General features: G+C 38.7%; 1 protein-coding gene across 1 annotated transcript in view; it reads left to right on the plus strand.

The window, feature by feature from the left end:
• The window catches only part of LOC131413322 (ubiquitin-conjugating enzyme E2 E1), a 72,608-nt gene extending 61,569 nt beyond the window's left edge, over window positions 1-11,039 (plus strand). The window contains exons 4-6 of the mRNA XM_058553888.1: window positions 8,292-8,424; window positions 9,741-9,888; window positions 10,871-11,039. Of these exons, the coding sequence (XP_058409871.1) occupies window positions 8,292-8,424; window positions 9,741-9,888; window positions 10,871-10,968 (379 nt within the window). The 3' untranslated portion in view covers window positions 10,969-11,039. The remainder of the gene's footprint in view (window positions 1-8,291; window positions 8,425-9,740; window positions 9,889-10,870) is intronic.
• The last annotated feature ends 847 nt before the right edge of the window (window positions 11,040-11,886 follow it).

Consider the following 11,886-nt stretch of genomic DNA (forward strand, 5'->3'; position numbering starts at 1 on the left):
ACAAATTTGTTTTTTCTGGTTTGCAAGAAATTTCAAAAATGAACTTCACAGCTTCCATAGGCCTCAAATCAGCCTTGTGCTTCATGAAAAGTTATATCATAAATTCCTTTGAAGGTTTATCTACTTTCTGCTGGAGGCAGACAGTAGGCACCCTTTCAATGTTGGCGTAACAGGACTTTTGGGTGCTTTGTGGGAAGGCCATTCTTAGTGAACATGGATTGTTTTATTTTAGATTTTACGTGTCTGAGTTAGTCTCCTTCCCATATGTAGGAAAATGTGCCCCCTATTTGGGCCCACTCTGTTCTAGGGTAACTGCTTGGATACACTGGATACCACTGATGTGAATTCTTATGTGGGCACCAGCTTTTCTGGGGAGTCCTTTAGGTTGACTCTTGGTCTAAAACTGCTTTCCAAGGGACAGGAACCTTAATGGTACATCCCTAGCCAGTACCACCTTTGTATGAGGAGGCTTTTCTAACTTGGTTATTAGGACTATGGCAGTGATTGCCCCACTTTTTTTTTTTTTTTTTTTGGTGAGGATCAGCCCTGAGCTAACATCCATGCTAATCCTCCTCTTTTTGCTGAGGAAGACTGGCTCTGAGCTAACATCTATTGCCAATCCGCCTCCTTTTTCTCCCCAAAGCCCCGGTAGATAGTTGTATGTCATAGCTGCACATCCCTCTAGTTGCTGTATGTGGGACGCGGCCTCAGAATGGCCAGAGAAGCGGTGCGTCAGTGCGCGCCCGGGATCCGAACCCGGGGCTGCCAGTAGCGGAGCACGCGCACTTAACCACTAAGCGACGGGGCTGGCCCTGCCCCACTTTTTAATAGCATCACCAAGCCATGTCACTAGCCTGTTAGTCACTTCAGTGAGGGTGTCTGATTTTTCAAGTTCCTTCTGCCACTCACTTCTAGGTTACAAATGGCTACTGTTTTATGAGGGGATGCTGAAGACAAGTTTTTTGTTTTTCTGTAAAATTCCTCTGGATGTACTAAGTAGATCTCATGGAGAAGGCAGCTTTCATTCCCTACAGAGTGTATCTATTGGGAGTTCATTGTGGGAGATGAGGATTCCCTCTGGTAGATTGCTACATTCATACTATTTTATCATATTCTCTTTTAATTTCTTAGCAAAAGAGTAAATTAAGAATGAATTTCAAGGGCCGGCCCTGTGGCTTAGCGGTTAAGTGCGCATGCTCCGCTACTGGCGGCCCGGGTTTGGATCCCGGGTGCGCACCGACACACTGCTTCTCCGGCCATGCTGAGGCCGCGTCCCACATACAGCAACTAGAAGGATGTGCAACTATGACATAGAACTACCTACTGGGTCTTTGGGGGGAAAAAAGGAGGAGGATTGGCAATAGATGTTAACTCAGAGCCCGTCTTCCTCAGCAAAAAGAGGAGGATTAGCATGGATGTTAGCTTAGGGCTGATCTTCCTCACCAAAAAAAAAAAAAAAAAAACCAAAAAAAAAACCAGGATGGATTTCTAGTAGTGTGTATGTTGTAGGAAATATAGATTTGATTGTGGATCTCTTCCTTTTAGCATTTTCTAAGTTCTATGTATGATATTGATTTTAGTCCTAACAGAGCTAAGCATTACCAGGGTTGATATACTTGTTTCTTACTGCAAAGAATTATAGACAGTGAAGGAGAGAGCTAGATAACACAAATGGTAATTTGAATCTAGAAGATTAGAAGAAGTTGGTATTCATTGCCACTTAATGTTCTCTATAGCTGGCTTCTCAAACTTCAATGTGCATAGGAATCATTTGGGGATCTTGTTAAAATGCAAATTCCGATGCATTAGGTCTAGGGTGTGGAGTCTGAGAGTCTGCATTTCTAACCACCAGGGGAAGCTGATGTTGCTTTGTCCAGGGACCACATTTTGAGTAGCAAGGGTCTATAGAACATTTAGGGCATATGCAAATCTAACTTTTAATAGAAACAACCATGTATATTGAATGCTTTTTTCTGTAGCAGGCACAGACAATGGGCTCTGGAGTCTGATGACAGGGATTCAAACTGAAGCTCTTTACTAGCTTAACCTTGAGCAAATTTTCTCTAAGGCAGGATTCTCAGACTTGACACTACGGACATTTTGGGCCAAGAGAATTCTGTTCTGAGGGCTGTCAGGTGCCTTGTAGGATGTTTAACTGCATCCCTGGCCTCTACCCACTAGGTGCCAGCAGCACTCTCCCTCCTAGTTCTAACACCCAAAAAGGTCTCCACATGTTGCCAAGTGTCTTTTTGGGGGAAAAGCATCCCCAGTTGAGAACCACTGCTCTAAGGCTACTGTTGAAATGTGAGAGCTTTGGGGATTTTGTGATGTGAGTAATGCACTTTATATAAACAACTGGTGTTTTTTTCTTTATCATGAAGCTTCTACAAAGAAGAGAAGGAACATAGACATGGACTAGCCAATGAGCAGTCTTTGCCACACCTGTTTTGCTGGGGATGATGATAAAGCGTACTCCAAGTGCCAGTTCTTTATTTTTATGGAACATAAGTCATTGTACTGTGGGATAATATCAGGGTTTACTTGGGGTTTTTAGGTGGGTAGAACTGAACTTCTGAGTTCATCTTGAGTTTCTACCCTTGTGTGAAAGATGCTGGCACACTTTGCTACCCTGCCTTTTTTCAGTCTCACTTCCTGCTACTGCTGCTTTCCATCCAAATGCTTATTTGTAGCATGTTTCTTATCTTTCCATCTTCCCAACCTCTCATCTCTCTTTTCTCTAGGGTATGAGACCAGATAATTTAGGTTTTTTATTTTTTTGTGTGAGGAAGATCGTCCCTGAGCTAACATCTGCCAATCCTCCTCTTTTTTGCTGAGGAAGAGTGGCCCTGGGATAACATCCGTGTCCATTCCCCCTTACTTTATGTGGGATGCCGCCACAGCATAGCTTGACAAGTGGTGCGTCGGTGAGCACCCAGGATCCGAACCGGCGGCCCTCGCCGCAGTGGAGCGCAGGCACTTAACCACTTGTGCCACCAAGCCAGCCCCGCAATTAGGCTTTTTAGAATTATGCCTAAAATAACATCTGAGTTACGGTTTTCTATGTTTGTAAGTAATGGTCGTCATCTCTCCGAATAAAAATTTTAAAAATTGATCAGATAGAAATATAATTTTTTAAAAAACTGATTATAATTTTCACCTTGCTTCCAGGATGTTCTTTGTAAGAAATCAGTGATTCTATTTGAAAATTGAAATGCAGCTTTGGTTTCCAACTGTTGAAATGGAAGAATAGTAAAGCAGTCTGTATCAAGTTTGTATTGAGGATGAGAATAGGGGAAGACTCACAAAAACACGATGTTAAAACAAAATGAAGATTAAACATCAGCTTATGTGGTTATCTTGGAAATTTTTAAGTCAGTCCAGAGAGCACATCAAATTCTAGTAAGACTACTCTAATGACAGTTTTTCAAATTTGGTGTTATTAATTTCTTAGGATTATACCTTAAATGACTTGTATTGATTACATTTTATACTGTTTGAATTCTGTTTAAAACCGTATGTGTTAAGCAGAAGTTACTACCAATTGATAGTTCTTTGCTGTGTGTAATTACCGGTATAGTACTGACGAGGCGTAAGAACTATGACCTGTAGCTGCCCTGTCCAGTGGTCACTGGAGAGAAGACAGGTCTTTAGGACTGTAGGAAAGGCTGCTGAAAGTGCGAGTTTACTCAGTGGAGACAGTGCCTATTATTAGTCAACAGACAGACTTTCCTGTACTGATAGGAGTGTTGTGATTCATGACAGTACCTGCTCCTAATGTTAACCTATCTGTATGAAGTCAGAAACCATTACAGAAATAAGAAAATATTGTATCAAAAGTAGAAATGACTATTATTTTTCTTAAAATGTTTGCCACAGCTATAATTTAGTTGACTAGAAGGGGGTGAAAAAACTGAATTAAGGGCACAATTCTTTTTTCTTTTGGCTTTGTACAGAGTTCTGTGTTACACTTTTATTTTGAAAAGTGTTTTTGTTACAGATAACCTTAAATCTCTAAGAAAATCTGAAAGGCAAAGGCATGGTGTCATTTTGCCTTCTCAGTCTCCACCTCATGCAAAGATTCTCATCACAGTTAATAATGTTTCAACATCTTTAAACCAGGGATATGTATTTTTTTGTCCCCATCTTTCCTTAGTACCTTAATTTAAACCCCCTATCTCCCAATTTAGGACTTTCCATACTTTCTGATCACTTAGATTAATTAACTAAATTATATGCCACTCTAAAGGGTACTCAACCAGTGTTTGCAGTTGAAGTTATATTTCTTATCGTGGAACCCAAAGTATCTTCTGTTAAAGGGAGAGGACAGAAGGCTGGTAAAGGCACACACTGATGTGCGGGTAAACCTGTTAGTTAAGTCCTTTTATAGAGAAATGGGTGGCGTGCTTGAACAGACCTTTCCTGAACAGCTCATGGAAAGATTCTCTTGTTCCCTGTTCTCCTTGACAGTGGCCTTCTGCGAGTTGTGAACTTTTACCCTGACACAACCCACCCACCCAACCCACCCCACTGCCATACATACACACATTGGGTCTGTCTACTCACCTTCTAGACAAGTAGATCCTAACTTTTCCAGTGAAAACTTGAAAAAAAAAAGTTTTGTAGCCCCCCCATATCATAATTTTTATTCTACGATTAAGGAAATGCATTTGACAAAAAGCTACATGAATTCATCCTTAGATAACAGCTGTAAAGTGAGTATCTAAAGTTTTTATTCAAGCAGCAATGCTTCATATCTTTCCAGTGAGTTCTCAGACCATTCACAGTAATTCTCAAGCCCTGCTGGTTGAGGACCCACAGTTAGGGATCCACACTGTTGAGTCTTCTCCGGGGTTCCTGTTGCGTGCTTTATTTTTCAGCTGTTTGATATTATTTTACTTAGTATTAATTTTCTTATTATAACTCACCTTTAGTCTCCATTTTTGAAGTGTAACAGAAGTACAGAACATTCTTTTTGTTTTGTTTTTTGAGGAAGATGGGCCCTGAGCTAACTTCTGTTGCCAACCTTCCTCCTCTTTTTTTCTCCCCAAAGCCCCAGTACATAGTTGCATATCATAGTTGCAGAATTGTAGCTCTTCTATATGGCACCCCGCCACAGCATGGCTTGATGAGCGGTGATTAGGCCTGAACCCAGGATCCGAACTGGCGAACCCTGGGCTGCTGAAGCGGAACGCTTGAACTTAACTGCTACGCCACTGGGCCGGCCCCTGGAACATTTCTTCTTTGTTATTACATGGTTGTGTTTATGTTGTGTAGTTCATTCCTTAACTCCTTTCTGCATACTTTTTTCTGAACTTTCAGAAAAGTTTACAGCCAAACTGAAAGCTGATTACAAACAAGTAGCGATCTTGATTTGGATTCCTAGTTATATCACAGGTGACAAGCTGTAAAATGTTAAAGCTTGTGTTCTAAACTGGTCGTCCTACTTCCAGTAACCTCTATGAGTGGTTCCCAAATGCAAACTGCCTGCTTTAAGATGACCAGGGGAGCTTTTTAAATATATAGCATCTTGGGTCCCCCTCTGGATATTCTAAACTCAGTAGGTCTGGGATTGAGGGATCAGGAATCTTTTTTTAAAGTTCCATAGATGATTTTGATGAACAATGAAATTTGGAAACGAATTTTCTGTACAATCCATAAAATCTGCTTGTAGTGGCATATTGTTAAATCTTTATTATTTTTTTTTTACTATACCAAGGGGCCAGCAGAACTGGGCCCATGCCAACGTGTCACCTCTAGGTTTAGACTGACTTTGCTGTTAGTTTTTTCTGGGTCTCTTTCTTGGCATCACCAAGCTGACTACGAGGAAAACAGTTGGCTACTGATCACTAGTGTTATGGGAGGCAGCTTGGAATGCTGCCAATACTGGGTTTTAAACGGCCTGCCTAGCTTCTCCTTTTACCCTTGGTTCCTCCTCTGCAAAAAGAGGGGTTTAGAGTGGACGATAGCCTTTTGCTTTTAAGTCTTAGATATCATGAACTAGATAAAAGTCCATCTTTATCTTCAACCTCTGTATTAGTGTTGTCTTCATCTACTTAGTCCACTTTTGAGTTTACTCCAGTCTGGTAAACTGCATCAACCAGTGTCTGTAGACTTTCTGCCCAAGTACATATGCTGGATGCAAACGTGTAGGCAGGTAGGCAAACTCCAGATGACCAAGGACCAGCTCTAACCTCAGGATATGAAGCAGTAATCAGGGTGGTATCCTTTTTTCTAGAGAGGTTACTGTGTGTTCCTAGAGGGCTGATTGAGAGCTCCTCCTACATCCTACCTTGTGAAAATTATGGTCAGAAGTCATGTAAAAGTAGGAAGTCATTTTTTTTTTTTAACTCAAAGATGGTCTCTGCATATTACTTCATATTACGGACAGTGTTATATGACCTCTCTCTGTACATATATATCCAATCTAAAACAAATTTTTACTAGTTCTTGGCAATACTCATCACAAAGAGATATTAAAGGACCATACTATTTGAGTCAGTGTGGATAACTAGTAGGAATAGTGATCACTGTCATTTAATGAGAAACTAGTGTGTGGCTCTCTTGCTCTACACAGGTTTCCTCCTCCACCCCTGTGATTTTAATTAAAACATTCCTGTGAGATAGGTGGTTCAGGCTTAGTAACTTGCTCCAGGTCACACAGCTAGTAAGTGCTCAAGTCACTGAGCTCTTTCTGCCTCTTGGCCACTTTGGGCCCTCCCCTCCCCTTCCCATTAGCCCCCTTTCATTTGTCAATATTTTCTCCCTTTTTTTTTGCCACATCATGTTTTCTTCCCCAACTTTTGATTCTTTATGGTTTTCTTCTGTAAGCTCATTCCCCTAACCTATATTTCTGTTGTTTCCCCCACTCCAAATTTCAGACTGAAGGGAAAAAAAACTATGGTGGGTTTGAGGAAAGTATAGGGCCATGGGTAGGTGTTTTTTTTTTCTTTTTTATTTCTTTTTCCTCTTCATCTCCTCTTTCTCTTAAATGAAGGAACTGAACCTCATCTCTAACCAGTTGGCAGAGGGCATCTTGAAGACAAGAAGCTTTTGTCTGCTTCATTATCAAAACGCCTGACATTTAGCACTCTGCCTAGTACATGGGCCTTCAATAAGTGTTTAGGTGAACGAATCCAGTTCACACCATACATTTATTTAACAGAGCAGTTTTTGCCTGCTCTGGAGAAATTATTCTGTGTATTGACTGGGATATACAGTTCTCTCCAAGTAAAGACATTTTTTGTTGTTTGGCTGACACACATCATTCATTATCCTTGAAGCAGCTGTTAACAGGTTTCAGAAAGCAGAGATAAAAACATGTAAGTTAACCACTCTATACCACCCATGTTATCACCATGCTGTGGGAAGTTCTCTTCAAATTAATAACCTAGACCATTTCCCAAACTGTCTTTTTTCTCTCTTCTCATTACCAGAGTACTACACTTTCTTGTTTAGGCTGGTATATTAATAAGCTCTTCATAGGTCTTGGAGGGTAAATATTTTTATATTTTTATTTATTAATGTACTTGAATACAGAGCACTCTGTAAGCCAACACAATGCTTTGGAAGGGTATTATGGCCAAATTATGGTATAACTAAGTGAGAATAACAGTGATTTAACAGATAAGGGATAGATTAATGTCCCAACTATCATATTTAGAGAACCTGATTATAGAATTTAATATATATTGAAATGAAAATTGAATAACTTGTAATTGGATACTTGTCATCATTCTCCTCCTCCCACCCAACATGGTTTATAATGTAAAAAGTACTGCAATCTATTGGACTCCTTTTTAGGGTAAGATTATGGAGATACAAAACAAGGAAGAAGAACCCCAGTCAGTGGGGCAGAAATGAAACTTTTTTGTGCTTAAAATGGTCATCAGAAATGATGTAGCTGTGAGCAAAACCTGCTGTGCTTTGTCACTAATTACATGTAATTCTATGTGATGAGAAGTGTTTCTTTTTTAAAGTACTGTTTACATTTTTTTATGCTGTGTCAAGGACAGGTTTGAGAATTCAGGAGTTTCTTGCTTATTCTCAGCTAAGCAGGCTTAGAATGGTTTCAACATACTTTTCTTATTCAATTTACTAGACGGGAAAGCTGTGATGAGTTTGTTGCAGTCCTGCATCACATTGTGTCTGAAAGATACTTCTGTTTTGTGGAGAGAATCTACACATTAAACAAAAAAAAGGAGAGGAGTGGCGATCTTTTTCCCTTTTTTGATACACTGTAAAAATTGGGATGGTGCCACTATCTACTTATCTTTTGATATATTATTTCACAGTGCTGGTCCCAAAGGTGATAACATCTATGAATGGAGATCAACCATTCTAGGGCCTCCAGGATCCGTGTATGAGGGTGGTGTATTCTTCCTTGATATCACTTTTACACCAGAATATCCTTTCAAGCCTCCAAAGGTAAGAAATTCCTGATGTATGCTAAAATTTACATATTCCCATGAGAGACTCTTTTTTTAAACATTGAGTTTTTAATCACAAAAAGGAGATTTCTGTTATACCTTCATCTCTAAGAATGCTTGAACATACACAAAACACTTGTTTGGGTTGACTTTGCCTTATCTGGTAGACCTCATTTCTAGGAGTAAGTGCTTTGTTTTGATGGCATTTACCCTGCTATTTATAGTAACATAGCAACCCAGAATTAATCCCCTATTTCCCATTCAACAGAAAAAGTTTCTGAACAGTTAAATATGGCGTCAAAATATCCATACACTAAAACAATTACAGAATCAGAATCTCCTACCAAAAGCCTTTGATTCTGCTTTCTGTCATCTTTTGGTCTTGTTCAAGTCCTTACCTCCAGACTTTGGTTTTCTCATCTAGGATAGGTGAAGACTGCCCAAATCACCTGTCTCCTGTAACACTCAACAAGCTATGATTCTCATTCCCCCTGTCAGAAGGAAAACCTCTGCTTGGGGATGGGGTAGATTGCTAGATGTACTGCAGCAGCAAGAAGTGATTGAAAAGTCTGTCATTAAAAACGAAAGTGGTAAAGTTATATGTATTTCACAAATAAAAATTAAAAATTAGGAGACCAAACAAAATAACCCAAGCTCACGTGGCTCATGTTGATTTGTCTACTGCTGTAGTCCTTACCCATTTCTGGCTCCTCACCTGTAGAGGCTCCTTTATAGTGAATTCTGTGATTTAGGTAGATAGGATATCTGCAGGATCTGATGTAAAAGTCAGAAAAAGCAGAAAAAAATCTCATCTTCAAAACTTTCTTACAGCTTTTTGGGTGTGTGATTATTGTTTGCTAAGCATTTTGTTTATGTACCCAGTATGTTGTACCTCACTTTGAATTTATGATTCTAAAGCTTAGGTTGAGGCTGTGTAGTACTAACCAGCTAACACAAGAGGTCAGCAAACAATTAACTATTCAAACTTGGAAATGCTGGGAAAATATTTAAAATATTAAAACTGCTAAAGATGAATTTGAGAAATACTGATGTTACCTTGCTTTTTGTTGATGGGATATGACTTTTGAAATGAAACTGACAGTCCCTGAGATTGTATCAACCAACACTTTGTAATCTCATTTATTACATGTTTTTTTAACCTCTCATCAGCTTTGAACTGTTACTTTATTCACTTTTTTAAAACTAAATGTCTGTTTCTTTAAGAGTTGTTAATTAGGGCCACTCAATTGAAAAGGTAATTTAGTAAAAAGTTTCATTGTTTGCTGTGTAAACTTTAACACTATTATTTTTTAGGTTACGTTTCGGACAAGAATCTATCACTGTAATATTAACAGTCAAGGAGTTATTTGCTTGGACATATTGAAAGATAATTGGAGTCCAGCACTAACCATTTCTAAAGTCCTCCTTTCCATCTGCTCACTTCTTACAGATTGTAATCCTGGTAAGGTTAATAATTCTTTACCTTGTTTTATTCTTGTCCCTCAGAAAAATACTTGTTTTCCATATAAACTAAGATTTTTCTAAAGTACAGATTTTATTTTTCTAAGAGCTTTCAAAGGACAAAAACTAATCACTTTTCAAAGAAAGTTTTAATCAAGAAAAGTTCAGTCTACTATTTTAAAAATGCAGCAACTTCACCATTGACATGTTCTAGGACTTACATGTTTGCCTTAGCTTACCTTTTTACATTTTCAATCCTTTTCCCTCCTCTATTCCTCCCCTCCCTTTGCATATTTCTCATACACTTCTCTTAAAACAAACCACATACTTCTAAATGTTGAGTCATCTGCCTGTGTAACCTTACCTGTGCCAGCAGGTTCACTGAGCCACCTGCATCACACAGCTGGTTACTGAGGTGGTGGTCAGTTTTTTCTTAGTAATTACTAGACTGATTTTGGGGGGAGACAATTTCATTTTATTAAAATAATTTTTCTAGATAAACCAATATTTAGGTTTCAAAGAAATACTATACTTAATTGGAGGTCCAGGTTTTGACCTGGCAGCCTGAGTCTTTCTAGATAAACAGTGTGGAGGTAAAAAGTGTTCAACTACAACAGCCTCAAGGACTTCACAGGGATGTTCGTTATAGTCTGGAGCCTTGAACATGCTGGTTTCTATTGAACTTACCTCCAATTGGGTGGTTTTTGTTGGGAGAGAAATGAAATGAACTAAGGAAATGAACTAAGGAAATAGAGCCAGACCAGTAGTAAAGCCTGGGCATTCTATTCTGATAAGAATTTCCCCCTCTGCATGCTACGTTTGTTAAAGTCTAGAAGGAAAAGTACCCAGAATGGTGGAATGGTGTTTCAAAGATGGATTTGATCACAAGTACTTTGTATTTCTTCCCCAGTCACTAATTTATTTGTTAAAACCTAAAATGTTATTTTCCTTTCTCCAAAGTAATCTACATTCTTTTCTTCCAGCCGATCCCTTGGTAGGAAGTATTGCCACTCAGTACATGACCAACAGAGCAGAACATGACAGAATGGCCAGACAGTGGACCAAGAGATACGCTACATAAATTGGGTTTTCACGATTCTTACCTTATTTGTCTGTCACAGAGAGAGCTGCTTATGATTTTGAAGGGGTGGGGGAGGGTGGGAGTTGGTAAAGAGTAGGGTATTTCTATAACAGATATTATTCAGTCTTATTTCCTAAGATTTTGTTGTAACTTAAGGTATCTTGCTACAGTAGACAGAATTGGTAATAGTACCTTTTAAAACTGTCATTAGTTCTGCAATATTAGCTGAAATGTAGTACAGAGAAGAATAGACATTTGGGTTCAGTTGCTTGTAGTCTGTAAATTTAAAACAGCTTAATTTTGTACAGGTTACACACATGGCCGTTTATGTAAAGTCCTTCTAAGACTACACACTTTTTTGTTTTAAGGAATTGGAATTTGTTTTCCCCTCTTGGAAGGGAACATTGATATTTAACAGTTTTTTAGAGACTGTCATCTCATATATATAAAATGGACACATGGCTATAAGACACCCTATAAGAAATGAGTAGTTATGTATTTTATTTTATATGCCAATCTACTTTATTGTGAAAAGGTTAGAGGTTTAAATCAGGACTTGGAAAACCTGTAGTAAAATACCTTAAGCTGTTAACTGTAAGGCGTGGAATAGGAGTTGCTCAGTGGATTGGTTATATGTTGTGGACTACTTAAGTCTGCATTTGTTACTGTGCTAATAAACAATATTAAAACAACCACCTAACACTGTTGTATTTGTTTACTTTCTCTTGCCTTTGTTTGTAGTTTGCAGATTCATTCTTCTAAATTTGATAGATAGTTGCTACTAAAACAACCTAGAAGTAATACAGACTGAATAAATTGGTATTGGTTATCAAGCACCCATGTCAGGATGAGTACATTAATTTATACAAAACCTTGCAGGATAGATTTGAGGTGTCTTAGAAAAGGTTAGACTATCTA

Source organism: Diceros bicornis, chromosome 2 (genome assembly GCF_020826845.1).
Source record: "Diceros bicornis minor isolate mBicDic1 chromosome 2, mDicBic1.mat.cur, whole genome shotgun sequence".
Lineage (NCBI taxonomy): Eukaryota > Metazoa > Chordata > Mammalia > Perissodactyla > Rhinocerotidae > Diceros > Diceros bicornis.